The 19,077-nt window shown below is 47.6% G+C and overlaps 1 protein-coding gene across 1 annotated transcript in view; it reads right to left on the bottom strand.

Annotated features, from left to right (window-relative positions):
• Positions 1–227: 227 nt before the first annotated feature.
• The window catches only part of VWA1 (von Willebrand factor A domain containing 1), a 29,380-nt gene continuing 10,530 nt past the window's right edge, over positions 228–19,077 (bottom strand). The window contains exons 2-6 of the mRNA XM_087702271.1: positions 12,921–13,484; positions 4,587–4,865; positions 2,442–2,714; positions 1,621–1,890; positions 228–488 (exon numbers count right to left, since the gene is read on the bottom strand). Of these exons, the coding sequence (XP_087558397.1) occupies positions 448–488; positions 1,621–1,890; positions 2,442–2,714; positions 4,587–4,865; positions 12,921–13,484 (1,427 nt within the window). The 3' untranslated portion in view covers positions 228–447. The remainder of the gene's footprint in view (positions 489–1,620; positions 1,891–2,441; positions 2,715–4,586; positions 4,866–12,920; positions 13,485–19,077) is intronic.

The following is a 19,077-nucleotide window of genomic DNA, read 5'->3' as shown; positions in this document are numbered from 1 at the left end:
CTTTTGAAGCAGAAGGACAGTTCTTAGAATTCAGAATGCAGATTAGAAGGTGAAGGGTCTCACTTGTAGGTGAGAAAGGAACCAAGGTCTTTTGCTTATTCTCCTCCCTCCCATTTCATACAAAACACAAATAAATAACAATGCAAAAGAAGCTGGACTTGAGTCTTTCGCTGCCATTCCAAGGAAAGGAAAGGAAATTCCGTGAGCAAAAAGTCATTTTTTTCCCCTAGCAACATCCAATATCCCTGTGAAGCTGTTTTCTGTAACCGAGCCAAATTGGGGGGGGGGGGGGCTTTTGTAGGCAAGTCAGTTGCAAAAGAGAACAGGGTGGGTAGCCAGAGGTTAAAAAGACTTGGGGCTGTAGCCTCCCTCTTCCTGGTGTCCTGATAACTTTGTCCCAGGCTGTGTCCTTGTCTTCTGACCCACAAAAACTTAGTTCACAAATTCTCACGCTTTCTTCCGGTTCCTGTAGCTACCTGCGGCTGAAGCTGCGAAGAGAAAGAACCAAAGAATCAGCGTCCTATGGACAAATAAAGGTTGCCTCGCAAGTCTCTTATTTGCAGAATAAGCTGAAGCAGGAGAAAAGTTTGCAAGTAGCTATATATATATAAAAAAAAGAAAAGAAAACGCGGGAAGTACGGTAGCATATTTCACGGGGAACTTTCCTGGGACAGCCACCAGGGGGAGCACGTTCCTTGCAAATTCCTTATCTGAATCTGAATTTCTTAATCTGCTCCATGCTGAATTGTGTGGCTGCGTTTGGGATTTAAAAACAAAAAAAAAACTTGTGCCATGTTTCTTCCTCCTGCTTAAAACTGGAAATGAAATTATCGGTTTTCTTCCTGGCACAACTAGAGACCTTCGGAAACAGAAGCCCCAATTTTCTTAGAAGAAAAAACTAAATTTCTCAGGCCACCTTACACTTATTCTAAGGAGCCATGGAAAAACATTGTCCTCACCTCCAAACCATTGTCTTTCTTCCTCTCTGCTCTATTTGGTTAGAATATCTCTTTAAAAAATTCATTCAAATAGGCTCAGCAACCATAGAGCGTGTTTCCCCAAAAATAAGACAGGGTCTTATTTTCTTTTGGCCCCTGAAATAAGCATTTGGCCTTATTTTCGGGGAGGCCTTATTATTTTAGAGGTAGGAGGTCCCTCAAACTTGGCCTGTGGATAAGCTGATCCAGAGAGGGGCAGAGGTTCTCTCTCTGTTTCTGGCGCACACTTGCCAGCCTTACCGTCGCTGGGCTTGCCGTTCTTTTTGTGGCCACCACTAAGAGAAGGGGCATGGTAGCTAGGGTTTGCGGCAGGTGCATGTGGGGCGCATGGGGCCTGTTTCCCCCTTTCCCCCCCAGGAAATGCCAGGGACCAGCTACGTATGCGTTTAAATATTTTAGGGGTGGGCTTATTTTAGCGCATGCACTCAAAAGCCCGATTTGGCTTATTATCCGGGGAGGTCTTATTTTCACGGTACAAGCAATGGTGCATTTAAAAAAATAGCAAGGACCACTCCTCTCTCACATTGCAGCCTGCTTTGTCTACCCTCCCTCAATCCTAGAGATACCAAGGTCAATCAATAGGCAACAGAACCTAAATTACTTCCTTTCCTGTGTCTCTTACCAGGCTGCCGATGGACCATTCGACACAGTCCTTTCCCAGGATGGGTTCTGTAGACAGGCTTCACACACACTTTGTTGTTGCTGCCAGGGGTCAGGTCTGACAGCAGAACGCTGTGGATCTGTGATGAGACGCTGAGGAGGGTTGAAGGGCCAGCTTGCCGCCGACACCGAACACGGTACCCCAACACATCTCCTCCTGCTGAATCCCAGGAGGCCTTTACAGAGCTGGGGCTCAGATCTTCAAAATGGAGGTGCTTTATTTTGTAGTAGTCTGTCCATTGGAGAAAAGGAAAGCAAAAAGAATGAGGATGATGCATGGGCCTTCTCCAGGCCGAAACAGGGAAAAGAAAATCACAGTTGGTGCTGGGATTAGCCAAGCAGGCAACGTAGGAGGAAGTTAGGCGAGGGATGTTGGCAGTTGTAATACTAATCAAAAAAATCCACCAGCTTTATTCTGCAGCTCTTTAGGATCCTGTGTGCCCAGTTCTTCTATCAGAGTGTGCGCAATGTGATTATGTGAGACAACCCAGGAGCAAATACAGTAAACATAGTTTTGTATTTAAATAGTGGTTTTATCTACAAAGGCTATATACATACACATACTTTAGTCAGATCTCAAACAATCAGCAATTACAGCATGAAAGCACACATGGAAGAAGAGATATGCCCCAACAGGGCCTCTTCTTATTACAGGCTCTTAAAGTGATATGAGCCCAAAAACCTTGCTGACTCATTCCTAGCATCACAGCATTGTAGCAGCTGGCCAGCTCTTAAATCATTACCCTGACATCTTCCCTCCCTCCTTCCTTCTTTCCTGCTCACCTTCCCGTGTGCAGGCTTTGGCTGAGAGGGCTTTCTCCTTGCCAGACTTATAAATGGCGGAGACCGTCACCAAGTAGCTGGTGTTGGCCAGGAGGTTTTCCAGGACGGTGCTATTGAGCCTCCCGTCCACCTCTTGCAGCTGGACCAAGTTGTCGTTCAGGGGGCCGTACATGACTTGATAGGCAGCCACGCTCTCGAGGATGGGAGACCAGCTGACACGGAAGCTGTGGGGTTTGGACTCCGAGATAAGAATCTGGGCTGGGCTGACCACATCTGTGGAGAGAAGCAATGCAATAAAGTTAAAAAGGGGACCTGATCAAAGCGATCTGCAAAATAGGCGCTACCTGTATTCTTGTGACAACAATTTTTACTGAAGACATTTTTCACCAGAGAAAAGGAGTACAAATGATAGAAAAGAAATAACACTGAACAGCTAAGAAGGAAAAATGCCTCCTGATCTTTCTGACAGCCGTTACAAATGTGCAGAGTCCTTGACTTACGGCCGCAGTTGAGCCCAACATTTCTGTTGCTAAGTGAGACAGTTGTTAAAGTGAATCTTGCCCCATTTTACAACCTTTCATGCCACCGTTGTTAAGTGGATCACTGCACTTGTTAAGTTAACAGCACGCTTGTTAAGAGAATCTCGCTCAGAAAATCGCAAAAAGTGATCACATGACCCCGGGGCACTGCAACCGTCATAAGCATGAATCAACTGCCAAGCATCTGAGTTTTGATCACATGACTGTAAGGTTGTAGGCAAAAACCGAACACAAGTCGCTTTTATTCAGTGCCGTAACTTTGAATGGTCACTAAATGAACTGTCGTAAGCCGAGGACTGCCTGTATTTATATTTTACTCCGAGTTTTCATCAGAATCATCTCCTCCTTCCATCAGCTACCCTTTCTAATTGCCAGACCCATGAATCCACAAGTTCTTTTTTCTGTTTTTTTCCAGCCAAAAGTCCATATAAGAGATTTCCATTGGGAAACTTGAACATTAGGATGTGGACTGTGGAAAGGCTCACTTCTTGGCACATCCAGCCAAAACAACCAGAAATTAATGCTTCATCCACCACCGGTAACAAGAGCTATCATAATTAACAGTGACGAGGCTGGGCTGAGCCTGTTAATCCTTTGTTGTTGTTAGTCGCGAAGTCGTGTCCGACCCATCATGACCCCATGGACCACGTTCCTCCAGGCCTTCCTGTCCTCTACCATCCTCTGGAGTCCATTCAAGCTCACGCTGACTGCTTGGGTGACTCCATCCAGCCACCTCCTCCTCTGTCGTCCCTTTCTTCTTTTGCCCTCCATCTTTCCCAGCATGAGGCTCTTCTCCAGGGAGTCCTTCTTCCTTCTCATTAGGTGGCCAAAACATTTGAGTTTCTTCTTCAGGATCCGGCCTTCTAAAGAGCAGTCAGGGTTGATCTCCTCTAGGACTGACCGGTTGGATCGTCTTGCAGTCCAAGAGATTCGCAGACTAAAACATATGAAGAACGGTTGCAGGAACTGGGTGTGTCTAGTTTAATGAAAAGAAGGACTAGGGGAGACATGATAGCAGTCTTCCAATGTCTCAGGGGTTGCCACAAAGAAGAGGGAGTCAAACTATTCTCCAAGACACCTGAGTGCAGAACAAGAAGCAATGGGTGGAAACTAATCAAGGAGAGAAGCAACTTAGAACTGAGGATAAATTTCCTCACAGTTAGAACAATTCATCAGTGGAACAGAAGTTGCCTCCAGAAGTTGTGAATGCCCCAACACTGGGAGTCTTTAAGAAGATGTTGGGTAGCCATTTGTCTGGAACGGTATAGGGTTTTCTGCCTGGGCAAGGGGTTGGACTAGAAGACCTCCAAGATCCCTTCCAACTCTGCTATTGTATTGTATGAGTCTTCTCCAGCACCAGAGTTCAAAGGCCTCCATTCTTTGGCGCTCAGCCTTCCTTATGGTCCAACCTTCACAGCCGTCCATTGCAACTGGGAAAACCATCACCTTGAGTAGACACACTTATGTTGGCAGGGTGATGTCTCTGCTTTTTAGGCTTCTGTCTAGATTTGCCATAGCTTCCCTCTCCTAGTTAATGCTAGTCAGATGTATCTTCTTAAAAATTAACACCGCCCCCCACGGGAAAATCCCCCCTCCCTTTTCTTACCTTCCAGAGTGGTGACCCTTGTGGTTTGTGGCGGGATGTATTTCTCATTGGATTCTGGGATGAGGACAACCTCATAGGTGGTTTGCGAGGCTAGCTGAGCCACCACAATGCTGGTGTGGTCGCCAGTGAGTTGTCTGGATACTTTCCGCCGGGGTTCGCCACTCGGGGCGTACTCCAAAATGTAGTAGCCGGTGTCCTGCGTCAGAAGCTGGGGCCAAGTGAGGCGGAAGCTGCTAGCGGAGACATCTGTGGCTCTGAGACGCTTGGCTTGGATGACGGCTGGAAGGAAAAGGAAGAAAACTCTTAGCTGTGTTCCTGCCACACAATTAACTTAGATTAAGGTCTCCATACTTGGCAACTTTATGTTCTGACCGAGGCTTCCCAAGAGCCTGAAGCAAACTCCTTGTCCCGACAAAAAACCCTTTTATTGATTTACTGTGAATTCTGCTCATTCACATCCAGCAAAGTCTTTCAAGGGAGGATTTACGGCCACAGACCTTATCTGGCTTGGAGAGCTGCCAGGCCAATCTCTGCAAAACTTGGCCAGGAGTCTCAAAGAGTCACAAACAACTTAAGTGAACTAATGGTCTCCTGCAAACTCCACTCCCCTTTCTCTACTCTTTTATTTCCTCTGGGAGGGGCTGTTCATCATCCACCAGTGACCTTACTCCCAAGTCCATCCACTCTTGGGTATCTAGTGCTTCCTTCCCTTTCTGAGGTCCGAGGGCCCTATAGCTTCTAGAGAAAGCATGTCCCTTGCGTGCAAACCAACAGAGCTAACTCCAGTTTGGGAACTTGCTGTGAAAAAAAAGGAACAAATTAGGAAGGGCCGAAATGTAATCTGCATTATATGAAATATAGAAAGATGCTTTTAGAAAGCACGTGTTTATCTCTGATCTCGCCAGCAGATGGCAGCAAAGACAGCGGCTGCAAGGATGGGAAGAGTTCCAAACTTCCCTCTTAGCCAAAAAATGTAAACATTAAACAAAATGCTAGAGTCTTACCATCATCTACCGGATTGAAATGTCTCCAAGTCCCAAATTAGATCTCCAAGGAAATGTTTGTTAAGTGTGTAAGTCCCGTATTATGTATGTAGATTTATATAAGGCATGCCATCTGCGTAATCTTTCGTCCTATTTCTGGTTTGTAGTTTTACTTGGTCTGAGTTTTAGACTTCCTTATAAGCCCCTGAGAGCAGATACATACCCCCACAGAGAATTCAGCCGTACAGTGGGGGTTTTAAAAACAGCCACCAGATTCTTTAAGTCTTGTTTAACCTCTTAGCCTTGTTTAAAGTATCAGGTTTGCAAGCAGCCCAACTTTGAGGGTTTGCTACAGAAGCATTGTTTTTATTTAACAAGCTACTTTCAGAAAGATCCATGGCACTCACTTGCAAGGAAGGAAGGAAGGAAAGGAAGGAATGTCCATCCGGGTTCAGCTCCAAGTGGGGAAAAAGACACTGGAAACATGGAGACTGCTTGGAAAGAGTTTAGAGTTTAGAGTTTTTTTTAGAGTTTTATTTCATTTGTATGGAAAGATGGTTTAATGGTGGACAGGATCACATGGCTTGAACAGAAAAGGGGGATCCCATGTTTCCAGATGTTGGGTGAAGAAGAAAAAAATGCTTGCTGAGTTTTTTCTACTCTCTGTTCGGCCCCACCTCTCTGTTTCCTGTTCCTGTGTAAGAAATGTATTCAGATTGGTTGTCAGACTCCCAGGGGTGGTGTGTGTGTGTGTGTGTGTGTGTGTTAGCTAACTTTGTAGGTTGTGTGTCTTTTGAGTCCCAAGCTTGGTTGAGTTTCCAGATGCCACATGGTGAGTTTCTGTAGAAGGCCAATCCTACCTTTGGCATGTAGAGTAGACTAGCCCAGGCTTTAATGGCCCATTGACAAGGGGGGGGGCTTATAAGAGTGAATCTGTTTCCTGCCTAAAAACATGTTTCTCCATTTCTTATCCAGAGAAAATATAATATTATGCCTTTTCAATATTTCCCAGGATATTTCATTTTTCTAGGAGAGGGGTGGGTTTTAACTTCCTACAGAAGGAAGGAAGGAAAACCAAAAATATCTTGTGGCATTTGAAGGAGCCTTATTATCGGTTTACTATCAGATGTGCTTTTCTGTATTGCTATTTATTTATTTGTCAACACGTACACGGTAACAGGTGTTAGTATAGACATGGACATTTTCACATGAGTTTGGTAGAAATGGATGGATATAAATAAGTATAACATGACCACGAACACATAAAATGAGTACATATCAATGGGGACAGTAGGGCAGGGACCTCTTAGGAAACGTGTGAGCTCCACGGTGGACAGTTTAAGGTTAAAGATATGGCATTGACCAAATCGAGTTTGGAGCGGTTTACTTTGAGTTTGTATCTATTGTTTGCCCGTGTATTATTGCGGTTGAAGTTGAAGTAGTCTTTGACAAGTAGGACGTTATAGCAGATAATTATTATAATTATTATAGCAGATAACTCTGCAGTGATTCTCTGGACTAACAGAAACACCACAAAATGAATGGGTTTTTTTCATCCACAGAAGAAGGAGGGGGAAACTTTCCCTCTTGCCAATGAACTGTTGCTTTTGGTTCCCACCAATATCTTTGGCAGCTAACTGCAGGAAAGTTAATGCCAATTAGCCGTGGCCCCCGAAGTCCAAACCATAAAGCCAGTTTGGGGAGCTGGGAGGCCTCTGTGTCTTGAAAGCAAAATTATAGGTTTAGGATGAATTCGAATGACCTGCGTTTGTTTTGGATGAAGCTGTTGCTTCCCATCCTCTTGGCCTTCGCCTGGCCCAGAATATTCTAACCACATCCCCGCAGGCCCTGGATTTGTAAGCTTCCCACCCAAAGAAGCAGGAGGGGCTGAACATTTACTCAGGTCTGGTTGCTGAAAGCTCTCCAGGTCTGCACAGTTTAAAGCTTCAAAGTGCCAGGTTTGGCTCCCACCTCAGAAACAAACTGCGGTGGATCGCAGCACAACACCCATAGCCCAATTCGGTGTGCTGGATGAAGTCGAGTAGGAGATGGATGTTATCAAAGGCAATAGAGGTAGTCCTCGACATACAACAGTTCATTTAGTGACTGCTCAAGGCTACAACAGCACTGGAAAAAACGTGATCAAAATTCAGATGCTTGGCAACTGGTTCATATTTACAACGGTGCTCTGAGCTAAGCTGCCCAAGAGCCCGAAGAAAACTCCTGGTCCCGACAAAAACCCCTTTTATTAATTGACTGTGAATTCTGCTCATTCACATCCAGCAAAGTCTTTCAAGGGAGGATTTATGGTCACAGACCTTCTCTGGCTTGGAGAGCTGCCAGGCCGAGATCTGCAAAACGTGGCAAGGAGCCTCAGAGAGTCACAAATCAATGAAGCGAGCTAATGGTCTCCTGCAAACTCCACTCCCCTTTTGCTCCTCTTTTATTCTCTCTGGGAGAGGCCATTCATCGTCTACCTGTGGCCTTACTCCCAAGTCGACTCCTGTTCTTTAGCTCTTCCCTTCATCTGACAGCTCTGCGCATGCACAGACTGGGAACAGGCTCCAGCTGTTTGTCTGTCTCACTGATGTCTGACTCTGAAGGCAGCTCATAACTGGCATCCGACTCTGGCCCTCTCTCTGCCTCCGACAAAGAGCCCTCATCAGAGCCTTCCCCAGACTCCAGGACTGGCTCTGGTTCCTTCCCACGCCCTCACTCTCCGACTCTGCTGCCAGCTCTACAGGCCGCTGGCAGACAGTTGCCGTGTCCCAGGGAGTCACGTGATCCCCTTTTGCGATCTTCTGACAAGCAAAGTCAATTGGGAAGCCAGATTCACTTAACAACCATGTTACTCACTTAACAACTGCCAAGGATTCCCCTAACAACTGTGGCAAGAAAGATCGTAAAACGGGGGCGGGGGGGGGGGAATAATCGCTTCACAACTGCCTGGGCTTAAGCAACAGAAATTTTGGGCTCCATAAATGGGGAGGACTTCCTAAATTCAACAACATCTGGAAGAGCTTAATGTTTCTTCACTCTGTAATAATGGGGAGAAATAGACTCCTTTTCTTTTCTCAACGTGGTTCTTGAGAAAAAATGGCAAGATCCGTATCTGTGAAATGCTTTGGAGATGCCAAACATACCAACAACATTCCCATTAAACTTTAGCCTAAACGCGCAACGCATCTGTTCGGAGACAAACTACACGTGGCTCAAAGAAATAAAGTACAGCTGAAGAGATGTACTTCCAAAAAAAAAAAGTCATCTCAGAATTACAGAGAAGAAAATAAAAATGTCAAGCCGGAAGGAACTGCAAGAGAGGAAGGCCGAATCTTTTAAAAGAATTTGGATGAAGCCTTGCCAAATGTTTTTTCTTTTTTTTTAACCGAGAGGAAAAAAAAGAATAGAAAGGGAACGACGGTTGAAGAACGTGGAGCAGAAATAAGCTGGGGAAAAAAATACTTAGGAAGGCAGCCTTTCTCTCTTTGGAAGCTGGCATGGTCAGGCCGATTAGGAAAACGAATGGCTGCAAACACCTTCAACTGCAAGCCAGAAGGGTGAGATCACCCAGGGGAGTTACCGTGGCATAGAAAAGAGAACAGAACCCCCCCTCCCCAAAAGAGACCACAAGCTAGTAAGAAAAGGGAGGAGAACAGGGAAAACCCTGGGGAAAGGTTCCAGAAAAATAAACATGAATACTCTGAAGAAAAGATACTACAACCTTAAAAACAGGAAAAAAGAAATTAGGAGAAAGGGGGGGGGAGAAGAAAAATGATTAAAAGTGGAATGTGGGAGCACCCAAGAGAAAATGGATAAAAAGAGGAAGAAAATGGGAGAAAGAGTTAGTAGATTAAAGGGAATAGTAGTATGATTGGTGTTGTGGCCCAGCAGGAGCCGTTGGAGTTGCCACCAGACTCCGACAGTGAGGGGCCCTATGAGTCGGCTCTGGACCCTGGACAGGGTTCTGACTCCAAGCAGGGCGCAGAGAGGCTGGTTGGCCACCAGGAGGCACCTGAGCCTTGGACCAGTGGGGAGGAGAAAAGTGAGAGTGAGCCAGACGACAGTAGTGAGTTGTTCCTGGATGCACGCCATCGAAGAGCTAATAGGCGTCAGGAATAGTTGCGCAGTTACAGGAGGTAATTGCACTCAGCTGGTGGTCATTAGGCTCCTCTCCAGACTATAAAAAGGCTACTTGCGCACATGCCCCTCTTTGCAGAAGTCAACACAGGATCGAATGTCGGAGAACATTGTATGAGCTTGGCAGGCTGGATTGCTGCCAAGCCTTATCTGTGTTTATTGCTGCCCAAGCTTGTCTGTGCCGGGTTGTTGCCAAGGACCTGTTTGTCTGTTAATTAAATGCCGTAATTTATCTCTGGCTCGGAGTGTGTTTTGGTGTGGAACGAGGGGGGTCAGAACAGATTGGTATTGTTATAAAAACTAATAAAGAAATAAAGAAATTATAGTGTATTGTTAATTGTAAAAAACATTGAAAGAAATGCTCTCTGTGTCAAAACGTAACCAGGGGTGGGTTTCAAAATTTTTTACTACCGGTTTGGTGGGCGTGGCATGTGATTGACTGGGAGTGGCCAACTTGATGTCACTCATGCACACTCAGTCACATGACCCCCTCACCAAGCCATGCCCACCGAAACGGTGGTGAGCCATGCCCAGCCTTGCCGGAGCTAAGGGAGTGCCTGCAAACTACCCAGTAAGAAAAACAGTTTTGTCCTCCTTGACCCCCAGGAACATTCTGCAGGCTTCAGCAGGGCTAGGGGAGGGAAAAAGACCCCCGTTTTTCACCCATTTTTTTCAAAAACGGAGGCATTTTTGCCTTTCCCCAGCCCTGCTGAAGCCTGCACAGTGCTTCTGGAGTCTGGGGGAAGGCAAAAACGCCTCCGTTTTTTTTATAAACAGCCCATCTCTGGGACCTCTCTGGGACTGACATGCACACACCATTATTAAAAAAAAAGGGGGGGGGGAATTACATTTTTTCAATGAAGATTGTTCTGCACATGTGCAGAACAGAAAATAAAGATGGTGATGCCCAGGATAGAAACGGTACTGTCATTTGCCCAGCTGAGTTACTACCTATTCAGTCGAACTGGTCCGAAGCGGTAGGAACCCACTTCTGAACGTAACTAGGGGGGAGATTATATATATATATATATATATCTTATAGTAAAATAGACCAATAGAGAAATATGAAGTGATAATTTGGTGTACTTTTTGAAGATACACTTATTAAGAAAAAACGAGTATTAAAAATGGGAAAAAATCTCTCTCTCTCTGTTTCTCTGTCTCCCTCTCTCTCTCTCTCTGTATCTCTCTCTGTGTCTCTGTGTCTCTGTGTCTCTGTGTCTCTCTTTGTGTGTGTCTCTCTGTCTGTCCCTCTGTGTCCCTCTTTCTGTCTGTGTGTCTATGTGTGTGTGTGTCTCTCTGTCTCTCTGTCTCTGTGTCTCTATCTCTCTCTGTCTCCCTCTCTCTCTCTGTCTCTGCCTCTCACTGTGTGTGTGTCTCTCTCTCTGTGTCTCTCCCTCTCTGTCTCTGTCTCTCCCTTCTCCATCTGAGCGCTGCTTTTGGCCCCTAAGCCTTGGTGTGATCAGCCTACCCAACAAGATCCCGCATTCCAGAGGGGATGGGCAGGCGGTTGGGTCTCCACAGTTCCTCCAAAGGCTGCCAGCACTCCATTGGCAGATGTGAGGCATTCAAGAGAAAGACAGAGAAACAATGCCCTTCTGTGCTACTACAAAGGGCGCCTTTGACAAAGATCTCATATGATGTGATATTGCAGGGCCATTTCTGGGCCTCTTCCCGAGTTGCCAAGTTTTCCAGCCCCGGAGCCCAGATTCCAGCCTTCCATCGCTTTGTGCCCTTCAAAATGTACATATGGGAACTGGCTGGAGTCGGGAAAAACCACAGCCTTGGGACAGAAAAGGAGAGTGCTCGGCTGTCTTGGATCCAAGTGGAGAATCCGAGAGGAACCTCCCCGAGGGCCTGTTCCCTGATGCGATGAGAACTATAGTTTTATCTTTTTAAGATAGCTACATCAACTACATAGTGAAAGGGCCTGTTTGGGTTCTAAACTGGGCTCTGAATATGAGACAATGACCAACGCAACATTGGGATTTGTGCTGGCCACGAGGCAGCCGAAAGCTTTTGTGGCTGTGGAACAGCCAAGTGAAAGTCGAGTTTAATGAAAAGAAGGACTAGGGGTTGACACGATAGCAGTAGTCCAATATTTGGGGGGCTGCCCCAAAGAAGAGGGAGTCAAGCTATTCTCCAAAGCACCTCAGGTTAGGACAAGAAGCAATGGATGGAAACTAATCAAGGAGAGAAGCAACCTAGAACTAAGGAGGAATTTCCTGACAGTGAGGACAATTAACCTGTGGAAGGGCTTGCCTTCAGAAGTTGTGTAGGGGCTTCATCACTGGGATAGACTGGACAGCCATTGGTCCAGAATGGTATACAGTGCTCATGGACTCGAAGACCCCCAAGTTCTCTTTCCACTCTGTCATTCTGTAAGCCATGGATTTTAATGGTGGCTGATAAAACCAATAATAACATTCTGTAAAGGTAAAGGTTCTCCTCGCGAATATGTGCTAGTCGTTCCTGAATCTAGGGGGCGGTTCTCATCCCCATTTCAAAGCCAAAGAGCCAGCGCTGGTGGTCATGTAGCTGGCATGACTCAACGCCGAAGGCGCACGGAACGCTGTTCCCTTCCCATCAAAGGTGGTGCCTATTTTTCTACTTGCATTTTTACATTCTTTCGAACTGCTAGGTTGGCAGAAGCTGGGACAAATCACGGGAGCTCCCTCCATTACGCTGCGCTAGGGATTCAAATTGCTGAACCACCGACCTTTCTGACTGACAATCTCAGCGTCTTAGCCACTGGGCCACCTCGTCCCTAACAGCTGCATTCTGTACTCCCATATAAACTTCCCTTGGTCAGGAGGAGAGAATGACATACTGCAGGCTACGTCTGCTGACTGCTGGCTGCCAGCAGTTCGATTCTCATCAGCTCAGGGTTGTCTCAGCCTTCCATCCTTCTTTCTTTTTTTCTATCTATCTATCTATCTACCTACCTACCTACCTACCTACCTACCTACCTACCTACCTAACTCTGGTTAGAGTGCAGTACTGCAGGCTACTTCTGCTGATTGCCAGCTGCCTGCAATTTGGCAGATCAAATCTCACCAGGCTCAAAGTTGACTCAACCTTCCATCTTTCCGAGGTGGGTAAAATGAGGACCCAGATTGTTGAGGGCAAGAGGCTCTAAGCCGCTTAGAGAGGGCTGTGAAGCACTGTGAAGTGGTATATACGTCTAAGGGCTATTGCTATTCCACCCCAATACCTGCGATGGAGTCCTGCAGCTCCTTGGTGATAAGGCCCAGGTCATCCACATCGACAAAGTGCAGATGCTTCTCTGGCGGTTGGCTGGCAGCAGCCGAGAGCTCCAAGTAGTTGCCCCTCCCCGTGCTAACGATGAAGACGGTGACCCCCATGTCTTTCAGAAGCTGCATGGGCTGGGCCGCGTCGTCCTTGGAGAAGCCATCCGTCACCCACACCAGCACTTTGGGGACGTTGGGGCGGGCCCCCGCTTCGGCCGTGAAGAGCTTCTCCTTAGCAAAGGAAATGGTTTGGCCAGTATTGGTGTCCCCCATCCTCTGCTGGATGTTGCGGATGGCATGCTGGACGGCGTCGGTGGAGGAATGCTGGTCAAAGGGGAACTCCAGGATGGGCGTGGTACTGATGTGGACGATGCCGGTCTGGACATCGCGAGGCCCGAAGGCGAACGGGAGAAGCAGCTCAGCAATGAACTCCTTGATCCGGGAGAATTCGTAGGAGGAGACGCTGCCGGAGCTGTCCAACAGGAAGAGGAGATCCCCCTCCAAATCAGGAAGGGTGGGTTGAAGACCTGGGAAACAGGTGGGAAAGAACCAGGAATGTCACTTCATCAGGATGAAAGGAACCTTCTCTTCCCTCCAGGAGGAAGGAGACCTTAATAGGTTCAAGGTAAACGTTCCCCCCCGGACATATGTGCTAGTCGTTCCTGACTCTAGGGGGCAGTGCTCATCTCTGTTTCAAAGCCGAAGAGCCAGCACTGTCCGAAGACGTCTCCGTGATCATGTGGCCGGCATGACTCAACTCCCGAAGGCGCACAGAATGCTGTTCCCTTTCCACCAAAGGTGGTTCCTATTTTTTTACATGCATTTTTACATGCTTTCGAATTGCTAGGTTGGAACAAGTAATGAGAGCTCACTTCGTTATGCGGTGCTAGGGATTCGAACCGCTGAACTGCTGAAATTTCTGATTGACAAGCTCAGCGTCTTAGCCACTGAGCCACCGTGTTCTTATAATAGGTTCAAGGCATAAGTCCAAATCAGGTGGAACCCTAAAATCAATCAACTCCTAAAGTCCACTCAGATAAAACCAAACTGGACATTATACTACCGGGCGAAGGTCACTCAATAAACTGAGCTTGCTTTCGATGTCTTCATAGCTATTTTTGCCACACTCTGAGATTTTATTTCATTTTGGGGGGTTTTGTTTTAACTTAAACAACCTTAGATGTTTCTTTGGAGAGGTCTGTGGAAATTCTCAAAAGGGAAGCGGTGACTCAGTGGCTAAGACACTGAGCTTGTCGATTCGGCGGTTCGAATCCCTAGCACCACGTAACGGAGTGAGCTCCCGTGACTTGTCCCAGCTTCTGCCAACCTAGCAGTTTGAAATCAAAAATGCAAGGAGAAAAAATAGGGACCACCTTTGGTGGGAACAGCGTTCCATGCAGCTTCGGGAGTTGAGTCATGGCGGCCACATGACCACGGAGACGTCTTCGGACGGCGCTGGCTCTTGGGCTTTGAAACGGAGATGAGCACCGCCCCCCTAGAGTCGGGAACGACAATCACATATGTGCAAGGGGAACCTTTCCCTTTTTATGGAGATTCTCAGTCCTCCAGCTCATGGTTGTCCCAAAAGGTGCTTTTTGAAGAGGCAACCGGACTTTCTGATTTTTCTTTGAGAGCTGAAGAAGCTTCTTGGATGAGAAGCGAAAGGTCTTCAAAGCAAAAAAAAAACCTCGGAAAGTCCAGTCTCCTCTTGAAAAAAGCACCTTTGGTTTTTCTTTGGAGACTTCCCCATCCACCTACTGCATTTCTCTTGTTTTCCATTCCTCCCCTGATCCCCTTTCCTTTCCCTGCCTCCTCTTTTTCGGTTCTAAACTCCTCTTCTGGTTCTGATTACGGCGCGTGAGCTACTGTGGGAGCAGCTCCGGATGCTGAAACAAACAAGCCAACTAATGGGTTTGCTTCTGCAAATGCAGAATCTCTGGCAGCGGAAAAAGGGGGAAACGCATCCAAGATGGGACGAGATGTCCCCTTTTCGCCTGCTGAGAATTGGCCTCCCTTATTCTCTGGCCTCCCAAAATGCTAATCTGGGTTTTGGAGATCAGAGAACTCCTCCCCCCCCACCCCCCAGTTTGGACTCTGAATTGGGGGCGGGGAGGCACCGATACTTCAGATCCATGCAGGGTTTACAAATTGCTACCACCAAGAGAATGGAAACCTTCCCAGTAGCACATGATGGAAATCAGATGTTCCCCTGCTAGAGCAGTCTGCTCCCTGCTTGGGGAAATATACCCCCCTCCTCTCAACCACGCTGCCCGGGCCACGTTTTGCCAGTTATATTCAATTTTCCCCAGTTACGGCACACCCTTGGACATCCGGTAAGACATTAAGGTAGCTCTGCCACTGTTCTGACTGAGGCTTCCCGAGAGCATGAAGCAAACTCCTGGTCCCAACAAAAAACCCTTTTATTAATTGACAGTGAATTCTGCTCTTTCACCTCCAGCAAAGTTTTTCAAGGGAGGATTTACAGTCACAGACCTTATCTGGCTAGGAGAGCTGCCAGGCTGATATCTGCAGAATTTGGCCAGGAGTCTCGGAGAGTCATGAGCCAATGAAGTGAACTAATTGCCTCCTGCAAACTCCACTCCCCTTTCGCTCCTCTTTTATTTCCCTTGGGAGGGGCCACTCATCGTCCACCTGTGGTCTTACTCCCAAGTCGATCCTGTTTCCTTCGTCTGGCCACTCTGTGCATGCACACACTGGGAACAGGCTCCAGCTGTTCGTCTGCCTCACTGATGTATGACTCTGAAGGCAGCTGATAACTGTCAGATGGCCCTGGCCCCCTCTCAGCCACCGACACAGAGCCCTCATCAGAGCCTTCCCCAGATTCCAGGACTGGCCCATATTCCTCCCCAACCTCCTCACTGTCCGAATATTCTGGCTGCTGGCGGGCCACAACACCTTGCAGGGGAGTCAGAGAAGGCCGGGAGATAAGACCATGACACATCAGGGAACAGACCGATTAAAGTCTCTTCTCTCTTTTTTTGCACAATGAAGGAAAAGCGCAGGAATGACCAATTTCAATATTTGGCAACACACTTCCCGGTCTGTTTTCACACACTGCCGGAGGCAAGAAATGTGCTGGGTAGGGCTCGGAAGATCATCTGTCAGGAAATGCCAGGCTGAATGTGGTTTTTGGATCCCTTCTGGAATTGGGTGCAAGGCGGGTAAATGTGGGGGGGGGGGAGAACCGAGTACGTGGCCTCCCTACTCCAGCGGCCCCAGCTGAACTGAGCACCCATCCCCTTTATTCTGAGTCTGAACAGTCACGTAAAACGAAGTCGACGTTTTGCAGAACGAGAGGCAGGACAGGCACCCAAAAGGAGGGCTTCTGATTGGACGGTGTGTGTGATGTCTGGCAGGACTCAGGGGTGGAGCTTCAAGAGGGAAACTCGGATCATCCCATCTTTTCTGGCTCTTTCTGAGTGTCATGCCCACCTCCTCAATCCGTTGCCCTCCAAGTATCTGGGATAGATGAAAAGCAATGGATGGAAACTAACCAAGGACTGGTCAAAGTTACAATAGCACTGAAAAAGTGGCCATTTTTAACACTTATATGACCCATGCAGCATCCGCATGGAGTCAAACTATTCTCCAAAGCACCTGAAGGCAGGAGAAGAAGCAATGGGTGGAAACTAATCAAGGAGAGAAGCAACTTAGAACTAAGGAGAAATTTCCTGACAGTGAGGACAATTAATCAGTGGAACAGAAGTTGCCTCCAGAAGTTGTGAATGCCCCAACAATGGAAGTCTTTAAGAAAATGCTGGATAGCCATTTGTCTGAAGTGGTGTAGGGTTTCCTGCCTAGGCAGGGGGTTGGACTAGAAGACCTCCAAGGCCCCTTCCTGCTGCTGTGGCCTAGAGGTGGAGATCTCGCCTCACTATTTGGAGGTTGTGAGTTCGATCCTAGGTAGAGGTGTAGGGCCTCCCACTTGGACAGAGGGTTGACTAGATCACTGATGGCAAACCTTTTTGGCACCGAGTGCCCAAACCAGAACGCACATATATGTGTGTGTCCATGTCCGCGCGCCGGAGTGCTGGAAATTCGAAGACCAGCTGGCCGGGGTGCATGAATGTGCCACCCTGCTGGTTTTCGGGTTTCCGGCACACGCATGCACACTGCCCACCTGGTCTTGGCATGCAGCGTAGAACCCAACAACCAGCTGGCTGGCGCACGCACGCCTGTTTTTTTTGGCCGTTTTTCAGGCTGTTCTCTGGCTGTTTTTTGGTCCAAAAGCGGCCTGAGAATGGCCTGTTTTTGGGGCGTTTTTCAGGCCGTTTTCCGGGACTCCGGTGCCCGCGAAGACCAGCTGACCACACCAGAAATTAGAAGAGCCACTGGCGACGGCGCATGTGCCCACAGAGAGGGCTCTGCATGCCAGAGGTCATCCAGTCCCATGATGCCATAGGTTCCATAAGTGCCATAGGTTTACCATCATGGGACTAGATGACCTTCACAGTCCCCTCCAACTCGGTTCATCTGTTAATATACTTACACAGCAACAAACTCGGATGAAACAACCCACCCACCCACCCCCGAAAGAATGCAGGGATGGAAGGAGGGGAGTTGTGCTGGGTCAACAGAAGGTTGGCCGAAGGCTGGCCATAAAGAAAACCTTTAAACCTCAGTGGGGACCCGCAGCTTAAGTCTTGTTTTGCAACCGTGAAGGAGGAAGAATAAATAGAAGCAGACACAGCGGAAACGTTTCACAAGTGAAAAGCAAAAGAAAAGGGAGGCTCTTGTCTCATCCCATCATTTTGCCGAATTACCCATCTTTTCTAGGCCAGCTACATTGATTACTTTTCGGCTGATGAACTTCATTGGTCTTCCGGCGATAAAATTGTGGTTTTTTTTCCCCACACAGTTAACTTCAAAGCCGCTGCCAAGGAATTACACTTGTTAATGTGGCGGGGGGAGTGGGGGATTCATCCTGATGGCTGGTTTTGTTTTTTTCCATCGCATCATCATCATCGTTGGGATTTTTATTTGGACAGAGGAAGGAAATCAATCCCCTCCCTGCTTGGAAAGGTTTGCTCCTGCTTTTCCTGCTAATAACACAAGGGAAAAGGCAAAGGTTCCCCTCACACATATGTGCTATCCGTTCCCGACTCTAGGGGGCGGTGCTCATCTCTGTTTCAAAGCCAAAGAGCCAGCGCTGTCCGAAGACGTCTCCGTAGTCATGTGGCGGGCATGACTCAACGCCAAAGGAGCACGGAACGTTGTTCCCTTCCCACCAAAGGTGGTTCCTATTTTTCTACTTGCATTTTTTACGTGCTTTCGAACTGCTAGGTTGGCAGAAGCTGGGACAAGTCACGGGAGCTCCCTCCGTTACGCGGCGCTAGGGATTCGAACCACTGAACTACCGCCCTTTCTGATCGACAAGCTCAGCGTCTTAGCCACTGAGCCAACACAAGGAGAGATGCGCAATTCTCCCTCTCCCTGTTGTATCTCCACAGCAAGAACCCCTGTGAAGGTGGGCAGAGAAATGGAGACTAGCCAAAGTTGTCTAAGGTTCCTGACCCAGGATCTAACCACTACACCATCCTGTATAACATGCATTGGACTCTATCCCCAACAGATATACCGGTAGTCCTTGACTTATGACCACCATGGAGCCCAACATTTCTGTTGCTAAGGGAGACGATCGTTGAGCACGTTTTGCTCCGTTTTATTTCTTGCCGCAGTCGTTAAGTCAAATCACCGCAGTTTGTTAAGTCAGCGAATCAAACTTCCCCATCGACGTCGCCTGTCAGAAGGTTTGCAAATGGGAATCATGGGACACCACATCCATCATGTGACCCCAGACACCGCAACTGTCATAAATACATGCCAGTTGCCAAGCCTCTCAATTATAATCAGGCGACTATCAGGATGCTTCCATGGTCGTGCATGTGAAAAATCACATTTTTCAGGGCTGTTGTAACTTTGAAGAGCCGTTATCCAAATAGATGTAATTCGAGGACGATCTGTAACTTTTCTGGGGTGCCACAAGTGTCCTACACTTGAAAACCCCGGTCTGCATTTTCCCTGGAATTCACACCAAAGATGGAGACTTTTTGCCGCCAGAAATAAACAGAAGATGCTTCGTCTATGGAGAGTTGCATC

Source organism: Thamnophis sirtalis, unplaced genomic scaffold (assembly GCF_051295495.1).
Source record: "Thamnophis sirtalis isolate CommonGarterSnake01/CBP01778 unplaced genomic scaffold, rThaSir2_p1.2 scaffold_15, whole genome shotgun sequence".
In the NCBI taxonomy this organism is placed as follows: Eukaryota; Metazoa; Chordata; class Lepidosauria; order Squamata; family Natricidae; genus Thamnophis; species Thamnophis sirtalis.
Note: the sequence above shows the minus strand (reverse complement) of the source record. Positions and strands in the feature narration are given on the sequence as shown.